Genomic DNA, 27,186 nt, shown 5'->3' on the forward strand with positions numbered 1-27,186 from the left:
CCACTTCATGATTGTGTCCCACTTATTGTTGATTCTTCACAAAAAAATACAGTTTTATATCTTTATGTTTGAAGCCTGAAATGTGGCAAAAGGTTGCAAAGTTCAAGGGGGCCTAATACTTTCGCAAGGCACTGTAGGTATTCACACACCTGAGTCAATGCATGTTAGAAGCACCTTTGGCAGTGATTACAGCAGTGAGTCTTTCTGGGTAAGTGTCTAAGAGCGTTGCACACCTGGATTGTACAAGATTAGCACATTATTATTTTCAAAATTCTTCCAGCTCTGTCAAGTTGGTTGTTGATAATTGCTAGACAGCTATTTTCAAGTATTGTCATAGATTTTCAAACCAATTGAAGTCAAAACAGTAATTAGGCCACTCAGGAACATTCAATGTTGTCGTGCTAAGTAACCATTGGATATTTGGCCTTGTGTTTTAGGTTATTGTCCTGCTGAAAGTTACATTTGTCTCCCAGTGTCTGTTGGAAAGCTGACCTAACCAGGTTTTCCTAGGATTTTGCCTGTGCTCTATGTCGTTTCTTTTTATCACAAAAATAAAAACTCCCTAGTCCTTGGTGATGACAAGCATATCCATAACATAATGCAGCCACCACCATGCTAGACAATATGAAGAGTGATACTCAGTGAAGCTGTGTTGGATTTGCCACAAACATAACGCTTTGTTTTCAGGACATAAATGTAATTTCTTTTCCACATTTTGCAGCTTTACTTTTGTGCCTTCTTTCAAACAGGATGCATGTTTTGGAATATTTTTTATTCTGTACAGGGACCTTACAGATAATTGTATATATATGTGTGGGGTACAGAGATGAGGTAGCCATTCAAATCATGTTAAACACCATTATATCCTAAGCAACTTATTGTGATGTGTTAAGCAACATTTTTACTCCTGAACTTATTTAGGCATTCCATCAATAACAAAGGGGTTGAATACATAATTGACTCAAGACATTTCAGCTTTCCAATTTTTATGAATTTGTAAAATATTCTTAAAACAGAATCCTACTTTGACATGATGGGGTATTATGTATAGGCCAGTGACACACAATCTCAATTCAATCCATTTTAAATTCAGGCTGTAACACAAATACATTTGAATACTTTCTTAATTTAAGGCACTGTATGTATGTATTGCGACATTACAGCCTTATTCTAAAATGGATTAAATAAAATATTTTCCTCACCAATCTACACACAATACCCCATAACGACAAAGCTATTATTTTGATATTTTTGGGGAAAATGTATTTTTAATCAAAAAACAGAAATACATTATTTACATAAGTATTCAGATCCTTTGCTATGAAACTCGAAATTGAACTCAGGTGCATCATGTTTTCATTGTTTTTAAAACTTGATTGGAGTCCACCTGCGATAAATTCAATTGATTGGACATGATTTGAAAAAAGCACACACCAGCCTATATAAGATCCCACAGTTGACAGTGCATGTCAGAGCAAGAACCAATGAATTGTCTGTAGAGCGCCAAGACAGGATTGTGTCAAGGCACAAATCTGGGGAAAGGGACCAAAACATTTCTGCAGCATTGAAGGTCCCCAAGAACACAGTGGCCTCCGTCATTCTTAAATGGAAGAAGTTTGGAACCATCAAGACTCTTATTAGAGCTGGTCGCCAGGCCAAACTGAGCAATCGGGGGAGAAGGGCCTTGGTCAGGGAGGGGACCAAGAACCCGATGATCACTCTGACAGAGCTCAAGACTTCCCTCTGTGGAAGTGGAAGATCTTCCAGAAGGACAACCATCTCTGCAGCACTCCACCAATCAGGCCTTTATGGTAGTGGCAATATAGAAGCCACTCCTCAGTAAAAGGCACAGCCAGCTTGGAGTTTGCCAAAAGGCACCTAAAGGACTCTCATCAGACCATGAGAAACAAGATTCTCTGGTCTGATGAAACTAACATTGAACTCTTTGGCCTGAATGCCAAGCATCACGTCTGGAGAAAACCTGGCACCATTCCTACGGTGAAACATGGTGGTGGCAGCATTCCAGCTATGGGGATGTTTCTCAGCGGCAGGGTCAGAGAGACCAGTCAGGATTGAGGGAAAGACGAACGGAGCAAAGTACAGAAGGATCCTTGATGAACCTGCTCCAGAGCGCTCAGGACATCAGACTGGGGGCGAAGGTTCCCCTTCCAATGGGACATCGGCCCTAAGCACACAGCCAACCTGACAAAGCGAGAGGATCTGCAGAGAAGAATCGGAAAAACTCCCAAAATACAAGTGTGCCAAACTCGAAGCTGTAATCTCTGCCAAAGGTGTTTCAACAAAGTACTGAGTAAAGGGTCTGATTACTTACAGAAATGTGAATTTCAGTTTTAAAAAATATATATTATATAAATTTGCAAGAATGTCTAAACCTTTTTTTGCTTTGTCATTATTGGGTATTGAGTCTAGATTGAAGCGGGGGAAAAACTACTTAATCAATTTCAGAATAAGGCTGTAACATAACAAAATGTTGAAAAAGTCAAGGGGTCTGAATACTTTCCGAATGCACTGTATATATGTATATATGAGAGAGAGAGAGAGAGAGAGAGAGAGAGAGAGAGAGAGAGAGAGAGAGAGAGAGAGAGAGAGAGAGAGAGAGAGAGAGAGAGAGAGAGAGAGAGAGAGAGAGAGAGAGAGAGAGAGAGAGAGAGAGAGAGAGAGAGAGGAAAAGATAACCATCGATGCTCATGATGGATGGTCAGTCAAAGACAGTGCCAGACTTACGGTCACTCATGCTGGGCGGTGGGGACTCATCGTATGAATCCTCTGGGCTGCGTTCACGGTGGCGGCTGCCGGACCCCCTGCGCCCTGAGCCTCTCCTCTCATCAGGCTCCCATGTCTTTTCCCGCTCCTTCTTGTGACGCTTCCGCGTAGCTGCAGGAAGAAAGAGAAGGAGCAACAAGTTAAAGGATGAAGCTTTGATCATAAACACCAGGGGTTTGTTATCAACCATTAGCCCGCCCCCAACTACTGTGATTGGAATGAACACCGTTTTGGATATGACTGTGCAAAAAAAAAGCTATATGTTTGGTACTTACACTCCGTCACAGAGTCGTCGTCGTCATCGTCATCATCGGAGTTGACCTCGGCGTACTTGGGCTTCTCCTTGATGGTGCTGCGCTTGCGTTTGTTCATCTTCACCCTCTCACACAGTGGCATGGTGGACTCTATCTCAGCAATCAGATGAAGAGGCAGTTCTTTCAACACTGATTCATCAAGACCTCACAGAGCGAGGTCACCCAGTCATCTATTAGCCCTTGTACGAAAGGGCTAATCACACTAACAATGACACATTTGTGCCACAACTAAAACAGATAGTGTCTTCTATTCAGGATCATTAGCAAGGCCTCATAACCATTTCAAATAAACCCCGCAATAAATCGGAATCCTTTCAAGGAGAGTAAAATACAGAACGTTATTCTGTGCTGCTAGTGGATCAATGTGCAAAGTAATTAGAACTCTCAAAGTTCTCAAATCAATAAGTCAAAAACATATGTCAACACAGGTTACCATAGCTAAACCTTAAGTTCACCCAAACAACAAGCTGACCCAGTCTGTCATGCAGACATCAGGATGTCTCCTCTTACCTTTCTCAGAGATCCAATGAGAGGGTCTGCTCTTGGAGGACTTGGAGCTGCGTGCGCTTCTATCTTTCCTCTCCCTGATGATTTTCTGCACCTCATCGATGCTGAGTTTCTGCAGCACCACAACCGGTTTGGCTGCTGTCTTCATCTTCTCTACCAGCCCCAGTCGCTCCAGCTTGACCCGGGGCTCCTTCCAGCCCTCCACTACTGAACCCAGACCAGGCTTCCTCATCTCAGCTGCCAACACATGCCCATCCTTATCCCGCTTCACTTTGGGAATCACAAAGTTCTTAAAGCCTCCAGACTTTACGCCCCCCAGCAGGTAAGCAGGGAACTCCTGCTTGTTTTCAGCAGGTTGTTGCTTAGAGTCCTGTCGGTTCCTGCTGCCGTCCCCACTCCTCCTCTCCTCCCCGCTCCTCCTCTCCTCTTTATTGGGGGATTTGAGGTTGGGGCCTGGCCGGTCAGTCCTCTGGCGCCCACTGTGGTCCACCCCCCCTCGCCCTTCCTGCTTAACTCGCGGGCTCTCTGGCCTGGAGCGCTGCTCTGGAGATCGTCGGTCCCGTGGATCCCCTGCCTCTGTCCTGTGTTTCCTCTCCCTGTCCTTATCCCCCCGCTCCCTGTCTCTGTCCCGTCCATGTTTGGAGTCATGTTCCCCTCTGCTAGACTTGCTGGGGGTCTCTGGCCTGCGGATGCGGGATGGGTCACTGTCCCGGGACCTGTCCTCCCTGTGACCAGAGTCTGAGCGACCCTCGTGCCGTTGTCGTGGCTTGTCAGGCATCCTAGCGTCAGGGCGGGCCTTGCTATTGTCAGGTTTGCCATCGTGTCGATGTTTGGACGAGTCTCGTCTGTTTTCGTGCTTGTGTTTGGGGGTCTCCGGTCGGACGTCGGGCCCCAGCTTCTTGGGGGTGTCGGCACGCTGCTTGATGACCTCTGGCCGGACGTCTGCAGTCTGTAGTGTGTCTCCTTCTGTCTTGGAGTTTAGCCGCAGGACTCCAGTGGAGTCGGGGCCGTCCCCAGGACACAGGCGTTCCTCAGGCCAGCTCCTCAGGGCAGGGGTGTGGGTGCCTATGTTTACATCTGGCTGCCCGTCAGCTCTACCTGCTTGCTGCAGGTCGATGCTGACCATTAGGGCAGGCCGGCTCGCACCATTACTGGCAGCACTAGCCTCCTGGGGTGCCAGCTTGCTGCCAGCATTGCCCCCTCCCACGCCAGGTTGGGTTACCCCCGCTGTACCACCAGCTCCAGGCTCTTGGGGATACGAGTCCTGCTTCCGCTTCTTCAGTGGCTTGTCTGCAGTGAGGAAACCATTGCTCAGAAAATATCCTGACATATTACTTATTTTTATCAGCAAGTTATTTCTCCTATTTCTCAGCACACTAAAAAATATTTTTTAGGATAGATTTTTAAGTGCAACATTGAATGTAAACTCACCTTTATCCTGAACCTCTTTGGAGCAACGCTCCCTTTCTATGAGCGTCTCCCGTTCTATCCTCTCGATCTCAGCGAGCGCGTCCATCTCAGCATCGTCGTAAACAGCTCCACTGATCACCCCTCCAGCCTGCTTAGTGTTCTGGAGCACAGGGACCTGCTGGTAGCCTGACTGCTCCCCCTGGCCCGGGGCTAACCTGTGGGCAAGGTCCTGCTGCGTCCGGGAGAACTGCAGGCTGTTGTAGGCCAGGTCAGTGTCCTGGTCCTCTGCCCCAGGTAGGAGCTCTCCGGACGTGTCCATCTCAGTGGACTTCACCCGGGACAGTTTGAGGGTCAGCTTGGTAGAGTCTTTAGAGGGAGAGCTGACAATATCGTACATAGCAGCTTTATCCAACTGCTCCTTCTCCTCTTTAGTTAGCTTCTTCTGCTTCTTCTTGCAGTCAGGAGAGTCCAGGAGGAGGTCGGGAGCGCTGTCACGGGGGGAAGCGTAAGGGTTTGGGGAGTGAAGGATGAGGCTAGGTCGTAATCCTGCTGAAACCAAAACAATAAATACAAATAAATTGTGTGTGATTTTTTACAAATATGAACACTGATCGATTCAGGCATGAACACTTGACATAGAATATGTAGATTGACTCATGATTTCCAGACCACAGTATGATGATGCATATTAGCGGTCTCGGTTGGTATACCTTTTGGGTTCCCTTCGCTGTCAGCAGGGGAACAAACAGACTGGGGCGAACGGAGTGGGAAGGAGGCATTTCTCATGGAAGGATCACTCTCCTTGGAAAAATATGAATCAGATATTTATTACCAGTCAAATGTTTGGACACACCTACTCATTCAAGAGTTTTTCTTTATTTTGAATATATTCAACACCGTAGAATAATGGTGAAAACATCAAAACTATGAAATAACACATGTGGAATCAAGTAGTAACCAAAAAAGTGTTATATATTTTATATTTGAAATTCTTTAGTAGCCACCCTTCGCCTTGACAGCTTTGCACATTCCTGGCATTATCTCAACCAGCTTCATGAGGTAGTCACCTGGAATGCATTTCAATAGACAGGTGTGCCTTGTTAATTTGTGGAATTTCTTTCCTTCTTAATGCGTTTGAGCCAATCAGTTGCGTTGTGACAAGGTAGGGGTGGTATACAGAATATAGCCCTATTTGGTAAAAGATCAAAGTCCATATTATGGAAAGAACAGCTCAAATAAGCATAGAGAAATGACAGTACATCATTACTTTAAGACATGAAGATCAGTCAATGCAGAACATTTCAAGAACTTTGAAAGTTTCTTCAAGTGCCGTCGCAAAAACCATCCGGCGCTATGATGAAACTGTCTCGCATGAGGACCGCCACAGGAATGGAAGACCCAGAGTTACCTCTGCTGCAGAGGACAAGTTCATTAGTTAACTGCACCTCAGATTGTGAAATGCTTCACAGATTTCAAGTAACAGACACATCAACATCAACTGTTCAGAGGAGACTGCGTGAATCAGGCCTTCATGGTCGAATTGCTGAAAGAAAAAAAAACGCTACTAAAGGACACCAATAATAAGAGACTTGCTTGGGCCAAGAAACACGAGCAATGGACATGAGACCGGTGGAAATCTGTCCTTTGGTCTGATGAGTCCAAATTCAAGATTTTTGGTTCTAACCGCCGTGTCTTCGTGATACGCAGAGTAGGTGAACGGATGGTCTCCACATGGGTGGTTCCCACTGTGAAGCATGGCTGTTTAAGGGCTATTTGACCAAGAAGGAGCGTGATGGAGTGCTGCATCAGATGACCTGGCCTCCACAATCACCCGGCCTCAACCCGATGGAGATGGTTTGGGTTGGACCACAGAGTGAAGGAAAAGCAGCCAACAAGTGCTCAGCATATGTGAGAACTCCTTCAAGACTACTGGAAAAGCATTCCTCATGAAGCTGGTTGAGAGAATGCCAAGAGTTTGCAAAGCTGTCATCAAGGCAAAGGGTGGCTACTTTGAAGAATCTCAAATATAAAATATATTTTGATTTGTTTCACACTTTTTTGGCTACAACATGATGCCATATGTGTTATTTCATAGTTTTGATGTCTTCACTATTATTCTACAATGTCGAAAATAGTACAAATAAAGAAAAACCCTTGAAGAAGTATATAAGTCCAAACTTTTGACTGGTACTGTATATAGCTAAAGCAGCAAGGGTGGATACAACTCCACACAACAAAATCATTCAGGCAGTGTACCAACAATGAGGATCCAAGAGAAGAAATTGTATTTAATGTAAAAATGGTATCTTTGCTCAGTAGTTTCATCTTGGTATGAATCATTTCTCATGTTTACCTCATTCCCTAATCTGTGGACTATGTTCATGTAGTCTTCGTTGGAGCCATGTCTGGCATTGTGATTGGCTGAGTTGCTTGAAATTTGCCCGGAGACCTTGTTGTCGTGGATGTTCCGCATGCCGCCAGGAACCATGGGGCTGGCAACTGAACAAACACCAAAATAAATCCCAGATACAATCAATCAACCTTCATTCAATTACCTTGCAGCTACGCAAAACCCATACTAAACACTGTTAATCATCTTATTCAACAGGTAGAATGAATGCAGATAAACAAGAAATATAACAACACCAAAGAATGGAGACCTGAAAAATTATGCCTATCTACAGGAATCTTGCAGCGAGCAAGTGTACATTGCTAACCAACACTCCATCCTCTATTGTTATAAATACAGTTTGCAATTGGATAGACAGAGCACGGATATTTTGTGATGCAAATAATGCGTCACAGAGACACAAGCCGATGGGTCACAGCTTGGAGGTGATGGGGCCCGACTGTGGATGTTTGATATGATGTCCCCAGGGTTTTCCCATACCTAAGGTTGGGGTGGAGGGGTTCTGGTGGGGGGAGGCCTGCGGCTGGGTTTGCACCTCAAGGCAGGGCTGCACAGGCCTCTGGGGGCTTCCTGAATATGAGGGTGCAAGTGAAAGGAGAGGGGAAGAATGAAGCTCATCGCCCACAGAACACCAACACAACACACCAGGGTAAACTGTGTTGGTTTATAATGCATGGAGCACTACAGGGTCTTCAGCAAACAATCAACATAATGACATGCATAATAGTTAGTTGGTAGGTTCCCCATCATGCATTATGCTCCGAAACAAAAGCAGAAGTGCAGCCCCACCTTGCTGGATCTGTTGGTGCTGAGAGTAGCTAGGTGGGTGAGGGTACTGCTGCATGTAAGCAGCAGGGCTTTGGGGGGCATAGGGGCTGGGCACAGGGCTGTTCTGCTGGGGCGTGAACCTGGCATCCGACCCCATCTGTGGAGGGGCAAAGCGACTGTAGAGAAAGAGGATGAGAAGAACATGTCAATTCCAAGGGAATCTGAGAGAAGTATTGAATAAACTAGCAGAGGACTCACTGTAAGATTACAGAAAATTGAACAAGCAATTTATTGTCATACCTAGAAGGGCTGTGTGAGATAGTGGTTTGCTGGTAGTTTGTCGACGCCGGACTCCCATGCATGGAATTCTGGGACATCTTGTACTGCGGCATCATTGGCTGCTGCATTATATCTATCAGATGAAAATAAGAGATGTGGTTAAAGAGGAGTAGAGAAGACCAGTGCACAGCACCAATACTGAGGGGCAATTCCACGGTAACAGAGGGACACAGACACAGATTCTTCACACAAAATGTATGTCAAATAAAAAACAATTATTGCAAAATTAAACACTCCATGGGAGTCCAGCATAAACTGTCATTATGTTACCAAACTTTGCATTTGCACTGTTCGAGTAAATGTTTGTGGAAATTGTTAAAAGTAGTTCTTGTTGGGGCCGGGTGGTAAACTATATTTGATGCACGGACCGGTTTGGATTTTTATTTTACCTTACATAACGGTATTTCAACGTTTGGTTTGCTAAATGTAATAATTGAGTGATGAAACTCGAACACTGATGGCAATCATCCGTTCTTTCCGCCAGTAAGAGACTGCTAACAGCGGAGAACTGTTAACTTCCCAGCAAGAGCTTCTGGAGCGCATATTAGGTACTTTTTTTGCCATGAATCATGTTTGTGGGGCAGTGCAGGAGCCAAAATAGTGCACATATTTTTTGCTGTGAAACTTGCCTGTGAGGCAATGTGGGTGCTAAAAGAACCCTGAAATCTGCACAGTGCTACTTGTGGCGAAAGTAAGAACTGCCATTAAATGCATTGAAAATAAATGGTCATAAACCAGGTTTCCATCCAACCACTTCATGTGGATGAATTACCTGACACATGAAAAAAGTCATGACTGGGCTGATGGAAACAGGATATGCCGATACAATTTTATAAATGCCGACAGACAATTACTTTGTTCGACATGGTGGTTTTTTTTCGTGTCTGTAAAATTAATAATGCGAAAAAAAATGGTGGAAACGCCTTTCTGCAGAAAATATTCATATAATAACCATAATATCGAAGTAAACTTGGTCCTTCCACTACAACTCGGTAAATCACGCAGTTTATTAGGCTACAGATGGAATAAGTTTTGATGAACTTCACAGGGTGGTGAAAGTGCACATGAGCTTGATGCTCCCTTCCAATAAATATCTTATTCTGGTGACACGATGATGATCGGCTGCCGTTTGACAAATACAAAAGTTATTGCTCTTATCCATAATAATCTCATAATGCAGGTAGCCCAACTTGTGCCAAGTTGGCTAGAGTGCATGTGCCAAGACCAGAGTGAGCATGTTTGCTATATAATGCAACAGTTTGTGACAAAACCATTAGTCGAGTTGAAAATCCAATGGAAACCCTTTTAACTTGTATTTTTCCATTCGGCACATGTGAATTTAACCTCACGTAATTTTTTATGTGCACTACGTCATCATGCGCAGAAAATGTGCATATTGTTTTATGCAGATTTTAGAATATTCACATAGAAATCTATGGCAAATTGGATGGAAACCTAGTTATAGAGAAGAATTGTTATTCTGATAAAGAAAAAAAACATTGAAAAAAATGAAAACCACTTAATATATATTTTTAATAATCCTCCCTATGGTCATGTACTACTCATGAAGCATATTTATAATTTATATATATATATTTTTTAAACATAAAATACCTTAGAATTTGACAAATATTGTGATATATTTTGGCCATATCGCCCAACCCCAGCCCTTGTGCTTAGAGTAGTATAGTTTAACTTTGCATCATTGGTTTTTGTTTGACATACATTTTAAAGCGAAAAATCTGACTATCAGCGTCACTCCGCTAGCATGGAATTGCACTGAGGAAACCTCAAGAACAAGACAGAGGGGTGTCCTATTTATATGAGTGGGAGATAGAAGACCTCACTCAAAACTATTAGGTAGGGATGTACATATTTCCTTTTCAAGACGATTTGATAGGTACAGTTGAAGTCGGAAGTTTACATATACCTTAGCCAAATACATTTAAACTCAAGTTTTTCACAATTCCTGACATTTAATCCCAGTACAAATTCCCTGTCTTAGGTCAGTTAGGATCACCACTTTATTTTAAGAATGTGAAATGTCAGAATAGTAGTAGAGAGAATTATTTCTTTCAGATTTGATTTCTTTCATCACATTCCCAGTGGGTCAGAAGTTTACATACACTCAATTAGTATTTGATAGCATTGTCTTTAAATTGTTTAACTTGGGTCAAGTGTTTCGGGTAGCCTTCCACAATAAGTTGGGTGAATTTTGGACCATTCCTCCTGACAGAGCTGGTGTAACTGAGTCAGGTTTCTAGGCTACCTTGCTCGCACACGCTTTTTCAGTTCTGCCCATACATTTTTTCTATATGATTAAGGTCAGGGCTTTGTGATGGCCACTCCAATACCTTGACTTTGTTGTCCTTAAGCCATTTTGCCACAACTTTGGAAGTATGCTTGGGGTCATTGTCCATTTGAAAGACACATTTGCGACCAAGCTTTAACTTCCTGACTGATGTCTTGTGATGTTGCTTCAATATATCTACATCATTTTCCTCCTCATGACGCCATCTATTTTGTGAAGTGCACCAGTCCCTCCTGCAGCAAAGCAACCCCACAACATGATGCTGCCACCCCCGTGCTTCACGGTTGGGATGGTGTTCTTCGGCCTACAAGCCTCCCCCTTTCCTCCAAACATAACGATGGTCATTATGGCCAAACTGTTCTATTTTTGTTTCATCAGACCAGAGGACATTTCTCCAAAAAGTATGATCTTTGTCCCCATGTGCAGTTGCAAACTGTAGTCTGGCTTTTTTAATGGTGGTTTTGGAGCAGCGGCTTCTTCCTTGCTGAGAGGCCTTTCAGGTTCTGTCGATACAGGACTCGTTTTACTATGGATATAGAGACTTTTGTACCGGTTTCCTCCAGCATCTTCACAAGTTCCTTTGCTGATGTTCTGGGATTGATTTGCACTTTTTGCACGAAATTGTGTTCATCTCTAGAAAACAGAATGCGTCTCCTTCCGGAGTGGTATGATGGCTGTGTGGTCCAAGGGTGTTTATACTTGCATACTATTGGTTGTACAGATGAACATGGTACCTTCTCTGAGGTCTTGGCTGATTTATTTTGATTTTCCCATGATGTCAAGCAAAGAGGCACTGAGTTTGAAGGTAGACCTTGAAATACATGCACAGGTACACCTCCAACTGACTCAAATTATGTCAATTAGCCTATCAGAAGCTTCTAAAGCCATAACATCGTTTTGTGGAATTTTCCAAGTTGTTTAAAGGCACAGCCAACTTAGTGTGTGTAAACTTCTGACCCACTGGAATTGTGATACAGTGAATTATAAGTGAAATAATCTGTCTGTAAACAATTGTTGGAAAAATTGCTTGTGTCATGCACAAAGTAAATGTCCTAACCCACTTGCCAAAACTATAGTTTGTTAAAACCAGTTAAGCATTAGGGGGCGCTATTAAACATTTTGGATGAAAATGTTCCTGTTTTAAACAAGATATTTTGTCACGAAAAGATGCTCGACTATGCATATAATTGACAGCTTTGGATAGACAACACTCTGACGTTTCCAAAACTGCAAAGATATTGTCTGTGAGTGCAACAGAACTGATGTTACAGGCGAAACCCAGATAAAAATCCAACCAGGAAGTGCCGCATTTTTTGAAACTGCCTCATGCCAATGATTCCTTATATGGCTTTGAATGAGCTACGAATGAGCTTACGTTTTCCACGTATTCCCCAAGGTGTCTACAGCATTGTGACGTCTTTTTACACATTTCCATTGAAGAATAGCCGTAAGGGACCATATATAGCAAGTGGTCACATGGTGTCTCCCGCAGAAAATCTTGCGTAAAATACTGAGGTAGCCATTTTTCCAATCGCTTCTTATGAGAAACCAATTGCCTCGACGGATATATATGTTAACAACACCTTGAGGATGGATACTAAACAACGTTTGCCGTGTTTCTGTCGATATTATGGAGCAAATTTTGAAAACATTTCGGCGTTGTAGAGGTAGCATTTTCCGGTCGATTTCTCAGCCAAGCATGATGAACAAACGGGAGCTATTTCGCCTACAAAAACAATATTTTTGGAAAAAAAGGAACATTTTCTATCTAACTGGGAGTCTCCTGAGTGAAAGCATCTGAAGTTCTTCAAAGGTAAATTATTTAATTTGGTTGCCTTTCTTATTTTCGTGAAAATGTTGCCTGCTGCCAGCAGAGCCTAGCATAGCATTATGCCATTATAAACTTACACAAATGCTTGTCTAGCGTTGGCTGTAACGCATATTTTGAAAATCTGAGATGACAGTGTTGTTAACAAAAGGCTAAGCTTGTGTTTGAATATATTTAATTAATTTCATTTGCGATTTTCATGAATAGGAAAAGTTTCTAGGGGTATTTATGTCCGCTGCGTTATGCTAATTCGTTTGAGGCTATGATTACGATCCCGGATTGCTCGTCGCAAGAGGTTAATACGAAATGTATGGAATGGTAAAAAAAAAACTTGTTTTAATGACTCCAACCTAAGTGAATGTAAACTTCTGCCTCCAACTGTGTCTAAATACATTACATCCCGACTAACAGGTTATTCCAGCAGCGACACTGCATGCGATCCTTTCTGATCCTCACTCAATTATCTGAGTGGTTTATCTGAATAATTTTGCACGCCCAATTTTTCCGTTTTTGATTTGTTAAAAAAGTTTTAAATATCCAATAAATGTCGTTCCACTTCATGATTGTGTCCCACTTGTTGTTGATTCTTCACAAAAAAATACAGTTTTATATCTTTATGTTTGAAGCCTGAAATGTGGCAAAAGGTCGCAAAGTTCAAGAGGGCCGAATACTTTCGCAAGGCACTGTACATAAAAATAACCGTTAAAAAAAACAGATCATGAGAGAGACAGTGATAAGCTATTTAAATGATCCCGATGATGATGAATGCAACAGAAGCTCAAGAACAGAGGTTATAAAACTAATATGCATGACTGTGGATGACAAACCAAGAAGCTGCCAAGAAGCTTTAACACCTTCAGAGGATTCAGTCTGGCTCTGTATCCCAATCTCAGCACAGTACAGTACAGAGTAGATCCCTACCGGCACAGTGTTTTTCCATAAGTACATGGAGTAGCCATCCAAATCGAAAAAGTAGCCATCCAGGGAATTCCAAGCTGGATAATTTGGGTGAATTATCCCTTTAACACTTTGGCCTGTCAATCAATCACTGTTGGTGGGATTGTCAGGGGCTGAGCAGGATGTTTGTGAGTCACAGAGTCGATAGGGTTTCAGATCTGACAATCAATCACTGTGGGAGGGACTTTGAGGGAAGGCTGTAGATAAGTAATCTAGTCAGAAAAACTAGTAGTCTACTCTTTCGACTTAATGTATTGTGGCAAAAATAAAATCTAGTCCACTCTGTGTTATTATCACCTGAAACAACATATTTATCCTGTCTTGAATGAAAATGTCATATTTCGCAATCTCCCACAAAAAATGTGATCTGACGTGAGACAGGGTCTCCTCCATCTTGCGTTACAAACACTACACCTATCCTGGAAGGATACTGACCTCATCCCGTCAGTAAAGGATGCCTGGTTGTTCTTTAAAAGTGCTTTCCTCACCATCTTAAATAAGCATGCCCCATTCAAAAAATGTAGATCTAAGAACAGATATAGCCCTTGGTTCACTCCAGACTTGACTGCCCTTGACCAGCACAAAAACATCCTGTGGTGTACTACATTAGCATTGAATAGCCCCCGCGATGTGCAACTTTTCAGGGAAGTCGGCAGCCAATATACACAGTCAGTTAGGAAAGCTAAGGATGGCTTTTTCAAACAGAAAAGAAATAGCATCCTGGAGCATCAATTCTAAAAGGTTTTGGGACACCGTAAAGTCCATGGAGAATAAGAGCTCCTCCTCCCAGCTGCCCACTGCACTGTGGCTAGGAAACACTGTCACCCCCGATAAATCCACAATAATTGATCATTTCAATAAGCATTTTTCTATGGCTAGCCAATGCTTTCCACCTGGCTATCCCTACTAGAGGTCGACCGATTATGATTTTTCAACGCCGATACCGATTATTGGAGGACAAAAAAAGACGATACCAATTAATCAGTCGATTTTTATATACATATTTGTAATAATGACAATTACAACAATACTGAATGAACACTTTTATTTTAACTTAATATAACTGATAAATAAAATACATTTAGTCTCAAATAATGAAACATGTTCACTTTGGTTTAAAAAATGCAGTTGGAGAAGAAAGTAAAAGCGCAATAATTGCCATGTAAAAAAAACTAATGTTTAAGTTCCTTGCTCAGAACATGAGAACATATGAAAGCTGATGGTTGCTTTTAACATGATTCTTCAATATTCCCAGTTAAGAAGTTTTAGGTTGTAGTTACTATAGGAATTATAGGACTATTTCTCTCTATACCATTTGTATTTCATATAACCTTCAATGTTATGTCATAATTATGTACAATTCTGGCAAATTAATTACGGTCTTTGTTAGGAAGAAATGGTCGTCACACAGTTAGCAACGAGCCAGATGGCCAAAACTGCTGCATTTCCCCTGACAAGAATGCGCTTTTGTTAATGCATCACCCGTTTGGCGAAGTAGGCTGTGATTCGATGATAAATTAAAAGGCCCCGCATTGATTATATGCATTTACATTACATTTAAGTCATTTAGCAGACGCTCTTATCCAGAGCGACTTACAAATTGGTGCATTCACCCTATGACATCCAGTGGAACAGTCACTTTACAATAGTGCATCTAAAACTTAAGGGGGGGGGTGAGAGGGATTACTTATCCTATCCTAGGTATTCCTTAAAGAGGTGGGGTTTCAGGTGTCTCCGGAAGGTGGTGATTGACTCCGCTGTCCTGGCGTCGTGAGGGTGTTTGTTCCACCATTGGGGGCCAGGGCAGCGAACAGTTTTGACTGGGCTGAGCGGGAGCTGTACTTCCTCAGTGGTAGGGAGGCGAGCAGGCCAGAGGTGGATGAACGCAGTGCCCTTGTTTGGGTGTAGGGCCTGATCAGAGCCTGGAGGTACTGAGGTGCCGTTCCCCTCACAGCTCCGTAGGCAAGCACCATGGTCTTGTAGCGGATATGCAATGCAGGACAAGCTAGTTAAACTAGTAATACCATCAACCATGTGTAGTAAACTAGTGATTATGTTAAGATGGATTGTTTTTTATAAGTGTAATGCTATCAAGCACCTTACCTTGGCTCCTTGCTGCACTCGGGTAACAGGTGGTCAAGCCTGCCAAGCAGTCTCCTCATGGATTGCAATGTAATTAGCCATAATCGGCATCCAAAAATGCCGATTACCGATTGTTATGAAAACTTGAAATCCGTCCTAATTAATTGGTCGACCTCTAACCCCTACCAACAGCTCTGCACTCCCCGCAGCAACACGCCCAAGCCCCTTCCCCCCACTTCTCCTTCACCCAAATCCAGATAGCTGATGTTCTGAAAGAGCTGCAAAACCTGAATCCCTACAAATCAGCTGGGCTGGACAATCTGGACACGGTCTAAAATTATCTGCCAAAATTGTTGCAACCCCTAATACTAGCCTGTTCAACCTCTCTTTGTATCGTCTGAGATCCCTAAAGATTAGAAAGCTGCCGCGGTCATCCACCTCTTCAAAGGGGGAGACACTCTAGACCCAAACTGTTGTAGACCTATATCCAATCTAGTTTCCGAGCTGGTCACGGGTGCACCTCAGCCACGCTCAAGGTCCTAAACACTATTATAACCTATAACCGAGAATCTGTCTCCTCACCACGCGCTCTCACCACTGGTGTCCCCCAGGGCTCTGTTCTAGGCCCTCTCCTATTCTCGCTATACACCAAGTCACTTGGCTCTGTCATAACCTCACATGGTCTCTCCTATCATTGCTATGCAGACGACACACAATTAATCTTCTCCTTTCCCCCTTCTGATGACCAGGTGGCGAATCGCATCTCTGCATGTCTGGCAGACATATCCGTGTGGATGACGGATCACCACCTCAAGCTGAACTTCGGCAAGACGGAGCTGCTCTTCCTCCCGGGGAAGGACTGCCCGTTCCATGATCTCGCCATCACGGTTGACAACTCCATTGTGTCCTCCTCCCAGAGCGCTAAGAACCTTGGCGTGATCCTGGACAACACCCTGTCGTTCTCAACTAACATCAAGGCGGTGGCCCGTTCCTGTAGGTTCATGCTCTACAACATCCGCAGAGTACGACCCTGCCTCACACAGGAAGCGGCGCAGATCCTAATCCAGGCACTTGTCATCTCCCATCTGGATTACTGCAACTCGCTGTTGGCTGGGCTCCCTGCCTGTGCCATTAAACCCCTACAACTCATCCAGAACGCCGCAGCCCGTCTGGTGTTCAACCTTCCCAAGTTCTCTCACGTTACCCCGCTCCTCCGCTCTCTCCACTGGCTTCCAGTTGAAGCTCGCATCCGCTACAAGACCATGGTGCTTGCCTACGGAGCTGTGAGGGGAACGGCACCTCAGTACCTCCAGGCTCTGATCAGGCCCTACACCCAAACAAGGGCACTGCGTTCATCCACCTCTGGCCTGCTCGCCTCCCTACCACTGTGGAAGTACAGTTCCCGCTCAGCCCAGTCAAAACTGTTCGCTGCTCTGGCCCCCCAATGGTGGAACAAACTCCCTCACGACGCCAGGACTGCGGAGTCAATCTCCACTTTCCGGAGACACCTGAAACCCCACCTCTTTAAGGAATACCTAGGATAGGATAAGTAATCCTTCTCACCCCCCCCCTTTAAGATTTAGATGCACTATTGTAAAGTGACTGTTCTACTGGATGTCATAAGGTGAATGCACCAATTTGTAAGTCGCTCTGGATAAGAGCGTCTGCTAAACGACTTAAATGTACGACTTAAATGGTCATCATGGCAACACCCACCCTTAGCACAAGCTCCAGCAGGTACGGTTGAAGTAGGAAGTTTACATACACTTTGGTTGGAGTCAATAAAACTCATTTTTCAACCACTCCACAAATTTGTTGTTAACAAACTATAGTTTTGGCAAGTCGGTTAGGACATCTACTTTGTGCATGACACAAGTAATTTTTCCAACAATTGTTTAGAGACAGATTATTTCACTTATAATTCACTGTATCACAATTGCAGTGGTCAGAAGTTTACATACACTAAGTTGACTGTGCCTTTACACAAATAGGAAAATTCCAGAAAATGATGTCATGACTTTAGAAGCTTCTGATAGGCTAATTGACATACTTTTAGTCAATTGGAGGTGTACCTGTGGATGTATTTCAAGGCCTACCTTCAAACTCAGTGCCTCTTTGCTTGAAATCATGGGAAAATCAAAAAAAAATCAGCCAAGATTTGTTGACCTCCACAAGTCTGGTTCATCCTTGGGAGGAATTTCCAAATGCCTGAAGGTACCATGTTCATCTGTACAAACCATAGTACGCAAGTATAAACACCATGGGACCACGCAGCCATTATACCGCTCAGGAAGGAGACGCGTTCAGTCTCCTAGAGATGAACGTTCTTTGGTGCGAAAAGTGCAAATCAATCGCAGAACAACAGCAAAGGACCATGTGAAGATGCTGGAGGAAACCAGTACAAAAGTCTCTATATCTATATCCACAGTAGAACGAGTCCTATATCGACAGAACCTGAAAGGCCTCTCAACAAGGAAGAAGCCACTGCTCCAAAACCACCATAAAAAAGCCAGACTACGGTTTGCAAACTGCACATGGAGACAAAGATCATACTTTTTGGAGAAATGTCCTCTGGTCTGATGAAACAAAATATAGAACTGTTTGGCCATAATGACCATCGTTATGTTTGGAGGAAAAAGGGGGAGGCTTGCAAGCTGAAGAACACCATCTGAACCGTGAAGCACGGGAGTGGCAGCATCATGTTGTGGGGGTGCTTTGCTGCAGGAGGGACTGGTGCACTTCAGAAAATAGATGGCGTCATGAGGAGGAAAATGATGTAGATATATTGAAGCAACATCACAAGACATCAGTCAGGAAGTTAAAGCTTGGTCGCAAATGTGTCTTCCAAATGGACAATGACCCCAAGCATACTTCCAAAGTTGTGGAAAAATGGCTTACGGACAACAAAGTCAAGGTATTGGAGTGACCATCACAAAGCCCTGACCTCAATCCCATCGAAAAATTGTGGGCAGAACTGAAAAAGCGTGTGCGAGCAAGGAGGCCTACAAACCTGACTCCTTTACACCAGCTCTGTCAGGAGGAATGTGACAAAATTCACCCAACTTATTGTGGGAAGATTGTGTAAGGCTACCCAAAACACTTGACCCAAGTTAAACAATTTAAAGACAATGCTACCAAATGCTAATTGAGTGTTTGTAAACTTCTGACCCACTGGGAATGTAAGTAAAGAAATAAAAGCTGAAATAAATCACTCTGTCTATCATTCTGACATTTCACATTCTTAAAATAAAGCTGTTATCCTACCTGACCTAAGACAGGGAACTTTAACTAGGATTACATGTGAGGAATTGTGAAGCTGAGTTTAAATGTATTTGGCTAAGGTGTATGTAAACTTCAGACTTCAACTGCATATTTCACTGGTCATCCCCAAAGCCAACACCCCCTTTGGCCGCCTTTCCTTCCAGTTCTCTGCTGCCAATGACTGGAACGAATTGTAAAAATCACTGAAGTTGGAGACTTATATCTCCCTCACCAACTTTAAGCATCAGCTGGCAGAGCAGCCTACCGATCACCATACCTGTACATAGCCCATTTGTAAATAGCACAGCCAACTACCTCATCCCTATATTGTTATTTATTTCTTTGTTGTTCTTCGCACCCCAGTATCTCTACTTGCACATCATCATCTGCACATCTATCACTCCAATGTTCATGCTAAATTGTAATTACTTCGCCTCTATGGTCTTTTACCTCCCTAATCTTAAATCTTACTACATTTGCACACACTGTACATATATTTTTCTATTGTGTTATTGACTGTACGTTTGCTTATCCTTCTGTGTTGTTTTTTGTCGCACTGCTTTGCTTTATCGTGGCCAGGTCGCAGTTGTAAGTGAAAACTGGTTCTCAACTGGCCGACCTGCTTAAATGAAGGTGAAATAAAAATAAATAAATAAACACTTGTCCGTTCAGTAGCTGGGCAAGACTCTGTGAAATCTCTGATAGCACTGGCCCGATTTTAGTGAAACTTGGGTGAATGTTGAGTCTTGCCATAGAGATCTAGCATTTACTAAATTACAGCGATTGGCCAGATATGGCGCTATAACACTATAACAAAATGCAAACTTTGAAAGGTCACGCCACTCACCCCGTTTGACCTAAAGCCATGAAATTCGGTACATACAATGCATTCAGAAAGTATTCAGACCCCTTTCACTTTCCACATTTTTATTCTAAAATGGATTTAGAAATTATCATAAATCTACACACAATACCCCATAATGTAAAAGTATAAATGAAAAAATAAAAAAAAATGAAATAGCGTATTTCCATAAGTATTCAGACTCTTAGCAATGAGACTCAAACTTGAGCTCAAATGCATCCTGGTTCCATTGATCATCCTTGAACTTGGAGTCCAACTGTGGTAAATTCAATTGATTGAACGTGGTTTGGGAAGGCACACACCTGTCTATATAAGGTCCCACAGTTGACAGTGCATGTCAGAGAAAAAAACAAGCCATGAGGAAACAATTATATTTAAATGTGAAAGTAGATCCTCTTTGTCACCCCCCCCCCTTCTCTTATTATTTCTGTTATTTCAGGTTTTTAAAAAAACTCCCCCATCAAGGAGCTCAATTACTGGAGGAAGTTGGAAATCTTTTCCCAAAAGCCCAGAAGAATAAAGTGCTCTGACAAAGGCTGTAACCTATGTCAGAACTAGGTTTTTGTCAGAACCTGGAGATATTTCCACCGCCCTCCTTTTGTGATAAACATGAATTAGTTGGCTCTAACTCAAATCAAATAAACGCATGCTCAGTCAAATGTTCCTCTGTTAATTTTGTCAAGATAAACTTTCTTATTTCAGAAAGAAGGTATCTGATATGTTTCTTTATATAGCTGCAGCACTCAACCTTAAATTGCATCCTGTATACTATAATAATTTTACCAATACGTTATTGAGCTAATTTATGGGAATGGAAATTATATTTCAGAGGGTTTATTTTTTATTAAGTCACTAGAACCAAGGCTTTCAGTACTTACACATATTTAGTTTTGAGCCAACTTACACCACACACCTAACACATTTTCCAGAGGAAACACTGGTTTGGAGGAAAGATTAATGGAGCAAAGCATAGAGAGATCCTTGATGAAAACCTGCTCCAGAGTGCTCAAGACCTCAAAATGGGGCGAAGGTTCACCTTCCAACAGGAAAACAACCCTAAGCACACAGCCAAGACAACACGGGAGTGGCTTTGGGACAAGTCTCTGAATGTCCTTGAGTGGTCCAGCCAGAGCCAAGACTTGAACCCAATCGAACATCTTGGAGAGACCTGAAAATAGCTGTGCAGCGATGCTCCCCATCCAACCTGACAGAGCTTGAGAGGATCTGCAGAGAAGAATGGGAGAAACTCCCCAAATACAGGTGTGCCAAGCTTATAGCGTCATACCCAATAAGACTCAAGGGTTTAATCACTGCCAAATGTGCTTCAACAAAGTACTGAGTAAAGGGTCTGAATAATTATGTAAATGTGATATTTCCGTTGTTTTTTTAATTAATACATTTGCTAAAAATTCTAAAAACGTGCTTTTGATTTGCCATTATGGGGTATTGTGCGTAGATTGATGATGGAAAAATGTTTGTAATCCATTTTAGAATAAGGCTGTAACGTAAAAAAGTGTGGAAAGGGTCAAGGGGTCTGAATACTTTCCGAATGCACCATAGGTCCTCACAAGGAACAAATTTGCATCTGGGACCCATCATTTTGAATTTTATGAAAAACACTTAAAAAGCTACACTTCTGGCACTGAATGACCGATCTGCACGAAACTTATGTGGCATCTATGGCCAAAGGTCTCGCACTCTGTCAACGCAATATTTTCTAAAACAATATGGCTGCTATTGACCAATAAACATTCACGTGGTCTAGCACATAAATCAGTCAAGGACATGTCTATTGTAACCGACCATTGGTACACAAGTTGCAAATACTGTCAAGACCCAACATATGCCAGAACAATCATATCGTCCACACGGTGGCGATATAATGGTACATGTTTATATCTCTTGATCTGTTTAACTTCTTTGGGACTGGGGGGCAGTATTGAGTAGCTTGGATGAATAAGGTGCCCAGAGTAAACTGCCTGCTACTCAGGCCCAGTTGCTAATATATGCATATTATTAGTATATTTGGATAGAAAACACTCTGACGTTTCTAAAACTGTTTGAATGATTTCTGTGAGTTTAACATAACTCATATGGCAGGCAAAAACCTGAGAAAAAATCCAACCAGGAAGTGAGAAATCTGAGGTTTGTAGTTTTCAAGTCATTGCCTATCGAATATACAGTGTCTATGGGGTCATGTTGCATTTGAGGCTTCTACTGTGAAGGAGGGGGGGAATGAGAGCTGATTTGAGTCAGGAGTCTGGCAGAGTGCCATGAGCTGATCACGCACTCTCTCATGAGAGCGACCTGTGTTCCATTGCATTTCTACAGACAAAGGAATTCTCCGGTTGAAACATTATTGAAGATTTATGATAAAAACATCCTAAAGATTGATTCTATACTTCGTTTGACATGTTTCTACGAACTGTAATATGACTTTTCGTCTGAACTTTTGCCTGGACTTGCCCGCGCCTCGTGAGTTTGGATTGTGTACTAAACGCGCGAACAAAAAGGAGGTATTTGGACATAAATTATGGACTTTATCGAACAAATCAAACATTTATTGTGGAACTGGGATTCCTGGGAGTGCATTCTGATGAAGATCATCAAAGGTAAGTGAATATTTATAATGCTATTTCTTACTTCTGTTGACGCCACAACATGGCGGATATCTGTATGGCTTGTTTTGTTGTCTGAGCGCTGTACTCAGATTATTGCATGGTGTGCTTTTTCGGTAAAGCAATTTTTTAAGTTCCATGCATAACACTTGTTTCATCAACATTTATGGTGAGTATTTCTGTAAATTGATGTGGCTCTCTGCAAAATCACCGGATGTTTTGGAAGCAAAACATTATTGAATGTAACGCGCCGATGTAAACTGAGATCTTTGGATATAAATATGAGCTTTATCGAACAAAACATACATGTATTGTGTAACATGAAGTCCTATGAGTGTCATCTGATGAAGATCATCAAAGGTTAGTGATTAATTTTGATCTCTATTTCTGCTTTTTGTGACTCCTCTCTTTGGCTGGAAAAATGGCTGTGTTTTCCTGTGACTAGGTTCTGACCTAACATAATCGTTTGGTGTGCTTTCGTCGTAAAGCCTTTTTGAAATCAGACACTGTGGCTGGATTTACAACAAGTTTATCTTTAAAATTGTGTAAAATACTTGTATGTTTGAGGAATTTTAATTATGAGATTTCTGTTGTTTTGAATTTGGCGCCCTGCAATATCACTGGCTGTTGGCGAGGTGGGACGCTACAGTCCCACATATCCCAGAAAGGTTCATTCAGGGTGATTACATTTGGCACACATACTCAGGGATGAGTGTAGCTAACCCACACAATATCTCAGACAACACCGGCTCGATTTTGCCAACACTTGGGTAAACGATGAGTCTTGCCAAAAAGATCCTGCATTTAAAAAATTCCACTAAATGGCCCAAGGGGGACGGGCTTCATAATTTGTGTGGCACAACATGTTTACTGTTGCCTTGTTATTTTCTGAAGTGGAAAAAGTGGCTGGCTGACAATGAGTCTTATCGACAGCCAGCGCTTATGGAAAACACTGCTAGCACCAGCCTCAACAGTCTGTGCATACACAATTCCCCCCACCACCAGCAACCAGTGCAGACAACACTATTCTCCCACAGCACCAGCAACAAGACACCAGTTTGTCACCAGATTCTCTCCAGCTCTCAGGACCACTTGTATCGCTGTCTGAAATCACTTATTGCACTGTCCAATAGGGTTGGGCAATATTACAACAGAATCGTAAATCAACGATGCTTGACAGTCATTGTCGATGGTGACGACATTGTGTTGGAGCGAGTGGTCGCATCTGCACGTCGCTCCAACGGGTAGTATAACTTTTTCATTATATTTCATTATATCACAACGGTTTGATTTGTCTTATCCTAGCAATTTCCTCTCAGCTAGCTACATAGCCGTCTTTGTATCAAAGATAATTGCGTAATTATCGTATTTCGCCGTCCTAACGTAGTCTTCACTAGCCAGCTAGCTAACGTTCCCTGATTAGCTGCACTGGGAAAACTATTACACTCAACTGAACGACTTGATTAGTTTAGTGTTAGCTAGCTACATAGCTGTCTTTGCTGTCTTCGTATCATCGTATCCAAGATAATTGTGTTGTTTAGGTTTAGAGTGTGTAGTCTTAGAGTGATTATCTTAATTTACCGAGGTTAGCTAGCCAGCTATTTGTCGTCCTTAACGTAGGTGACTCTGCTAGCTAGCCAACGCTAGCCAACGTCTTCTGTATAGAACTCAACTACCCGGTCGCATTCACAGGTTGTATCACATTTTCACTTCATTTCATTACAGTACAACGGTTTGATTTGTTTGATCGTAGCTAGCTACTTAGCTAGCTACATAGCCGTCTTTGTATCAAAGATAATTGTGTAGTCTAGAGCGATTTTCTAGGTTCGCTAGCCATCTATTGTCGTTCTTTTAACGCAACGTAACGTAAACAACACTGCTAGCTAGCCTGCTAGCCCCGAATAGCAACACTGCAGAAACTATTACACTCAACGGAACGACTTGATTAGTGTAGTGTCAACAACGCACCCACTGCCAGCTGGCCTACTTCAGCAGTACTGTATCATTTTAATCATTTTAGTCAATAAGATTCTTGCTACGTAGCTTAACTTTCTGAACATTCGAGACGTGTAGTCCACTTGTCATTCCAATCTCCTTTGCATTAGCGTACCCTCTTCTGTAGCCTGTCAACTATGTGTCTGTTTATCCCTGTTCTCTCCTCTCTGCACAGACCATACAAACGCTCCTCACCGCGTGGCCGCGGCCACCCTACTCTGGTGGTCCCAGCGCGCACGACCCACGTGGAGTTCCAGGTCTCCGGTAGCCTCTGGAACTGCCAATCTGCGGTCAACAAGGCAGAGTTCATCTCAGCCTATGCCTCCCTCCAGTCCCTCGACTTCTTGGCACTGACGGAAACATGGATCACCACAGACAACACTGCTACTCCTACTGCTCTCTCTTCGTCCGCCCACGTGTTCTCGCACACCCCGAGAGCGTCTGGTCAGCGGGGTGGTGGCACCGGGATCCTCATCTCTCCCAAGTGGTCATTCTCTCTTTCTCCCCTTACCCATCTGTCTATCGCCTCCTTTGAATTCCATGCTGTCACAGTTACTAGCCCTTTCAAGCTTAACATCCTTATCATTTATCGCCCTCCAGGTTCCCTCGGAGAGTTCATCAATGAGCTTGATGCCTTGATAAGCTCCTTTCCTGAGGACGGCTCACCTCTCACAGTTCTGGGCGACTTTAACCTCCCCACGTCTACCTTTGACTCTTTCCTCTCTGCCTCCTTCTTTCCACTCCTCTCCTCTTTTGACCTCACCCTCTCACCTTCCCCCTACTCACAAGGCAGGCAATACGCTCAACCTCATCTTTACTAGATGCTGTTCTTCCACTAACCTCATTGCAACTCCCCTCCAAGTCTCCGACCACTGCCTTGTATCCTTTTCCCTCTCGCTCTCATCCAACACCTCCCACACTGCCCCTACTCGGATGGTATCGCGCCGTCCCAACCTTCGCTCTCTCTCCCCCGCTACTCTCTCCTCTTCCATCCTATCATCTCTTCCCTCCGCTCAAACCTTCTCCCACCTATCTCCTGATTCTGCCTCCTCAACCCTCCTCTCCTCCCTCTCTGCATCCCTTGACTCTCTATGTCCCCTATCCTCCAGGCCGGCTCGGTCCTCCCCTCCCGCTCCGTGGCTCGATGACTCATTGCGAGCTCACAGAACAGGGCTCCGGGCAGCCGAGCGGAAATGGAGGAAAACTCGCCTCCCTGCGGACCTGGCATCCTTTCACTCCCTCCTCTCTACATTTTCCTCCTCTGTCTCTGCTGCTAAAGCCACTTTCTACCACGCTAAATTCCAAGCATCTGCCTCTAACCCTAGGAAGCTCTTTGCCACCTTCTCCTCCCTCCTGAATCCTCCGCCCCCTCCCCCCTCCTCCCTCTCTGCAGATGACTTCGTCAACCATTTTGAAAAGAAGGTCGACGACATCCGATCCTCGTTTGCTAAGTCAAACGACACCGCTGGTTCTGCTCACACTGCCCTACCCTGTGCTCTGACCTCTTTCTCCCTCTCTCTCCAGATGAAATCTCGCGTCTTGTGACGGCCGGCCGCCCAACAACCTGCCCGCTTGACCCTATCCCCTCCTCTCTTCTCCAGACCATTTCCGGAGACCTTCTCCCTTACCTCACCTCGCTCATCAACTCATCCCTGACCGTTGGCTACGTCCCTTCCGTCTTCAAGAGAGCGAGAGTTGCACCCCTTCTGAAAAAACCTACACTCGATCCCTCCGATGTCAACAATTACAGACCAGTATCCCTTCTTTCTTTTCTCTCCAAAACTCTTGAACGTGCCGTCCTTGGCCAGCTCTCCCGCTATCTCTCTCTGAATGACCTTCTTGATCCAAATCAGTCAGGTTTCAAGACTAGTCATTCAACTGAGACTGCTCTCCTCTGTATCACGGAGGCGCTCCGCACTGCTAAAGCTAACTCTCTCTCCTCTGCTCTCATCCTTCTAGATCTATCGGCTGCCTTCGATACTGTGAACCATCAGATCCTCCTCTCCACCCTCTCCGAGTTGGGCATCTCCGGCGCGGCCCACGCTTGGATTGCGTCCTACCTGACAGGTCGCTCCTACCAGGTGGCGTGGCGAGAATCTGTCTCCTCACCACGCGCTCTCACCACTGGTGTCCCCCAGGGCTCTGTTCTTGGCCCTCTCCTATTCTCGCTATACACCAAGTCACTTGGCTCTGTCATAACCTCACATGGTCTCTCTTATCATTGCTATGCAGACGACACACAATTAATCTTCTCCTTTCCCCCTTCTGATGACCAGGTGGCGAATCGCATCTCTGCATGTCTGGCAGACATATCAGTGTGGATGACGGATCACCACCTCAAGCTGAACCTCGGCAAGACGGAGCTGCTCTTCCTCCCGGGGAAGGACTGCCCGTTCCATGATCTCGCCATCACGGTTGACAACTCCATTGTGTCCTCCTCCCAGTGCGCCAAGAACCTTGGCGTGATCCTGGACAACACCCTGTCGTTCTCTACTAACATCAAGGCGGTGGCCCGTTCCTGTAGGTTCATGCTCTACAACATCTGCAGAGTACGACCCTGCCTCACACAGGAAGCGGCGCAGGTCCTAATCCAGGCACTTGTCATCTCCCGTCTGGATTACTTCAACTCGCTGTTGGCTGGGCTCCCTGCCTGTGCCATTAAACCCCTTCAACTCATCCAGAACGCCGCAGCCCGTCTGGTGTTCAACCTTCCCAAGTTCTCTCACGTCACCCCGCTCCT

At 43.8% G+C, this 27,186-nt stretch overlaps 1 protein-coding gene across 5 annotated transcripts in view; it reads right to left on the reverse strand.

Annotated features, from left to right (window-relative positions):
- The window catches only part of LOC123999110 (nipped-B-like protein B), a 72,849-nt gene that overhangs the window by 23,000 nt on the left and 22,663 nt on the right, over positions 1 to 27,186 (reverse strand). For 2 of the 5 annotated variants that reach the window (XM_046304523.1, XM_046304527.1), the window contains exons 5-13: positions 8,494 to 8,605; positions 8,215 to 8,369; positions 7,906 to 7,995; positions 7,369 to 7,514; positions 5,726 to 5,816; positions 5,037 to 5,564; positions 3,609 to 4,895; positions 3,060 to 3,188; positions 2,746 to 2,895 (exon numbers count right to left, since the gene is read on the reverse strand). In XM_046304523.1, the coding sequence (XP_046160479.1) occupies positions 2,746 to 2,895; positions 3,060 to 3,188; positions 3,609 to 4,895; positions 5,037 to 5,564; positions 5,726 to 5,816; positions 7,369 to 7,514; positions 7,906 to 7,995; positions 8,215 to 8,369; positions 8,494 to 8,605 (2,688 nt within the window). The remainder of the gene's footprint in view (positions 1 to 2,745; positions 2,896 to 3,059; positions 3,189 to 3,608; positions 4,896 to 5,036; positions 5,565 to 5,725; positions 5,817 to 7,368; positions 7,515 to 7,905; positions 7,996 to 8,214; positions 8,370 to 8,493; positions 8,606 to 27,186) is intronic. The other 3 variants (XM_046304524.1, XM_046304526.1, XM_046304525.1) reach the window with 3 other exon arrangements.

The sequence above is a fragment of the Oncorhynchus gorbuscha genome, linkage group LG16 (assembly GCF_021184085.1).
Source record: "Oncorhynchus gorbuscha isolate QuinsamMale2020 ecotype Even-year linkage group LG16, OgorEven_v1.0, whole genome shotgun sequence".
Taxonomy (NCBI): domain Eukaryota; kingdom Metazoa; phylum Chordata; class Actinopteri; order Salmoniformes; family Salmonidae; genus Oncorhynchus; species Oncorhynchus gorbuscha.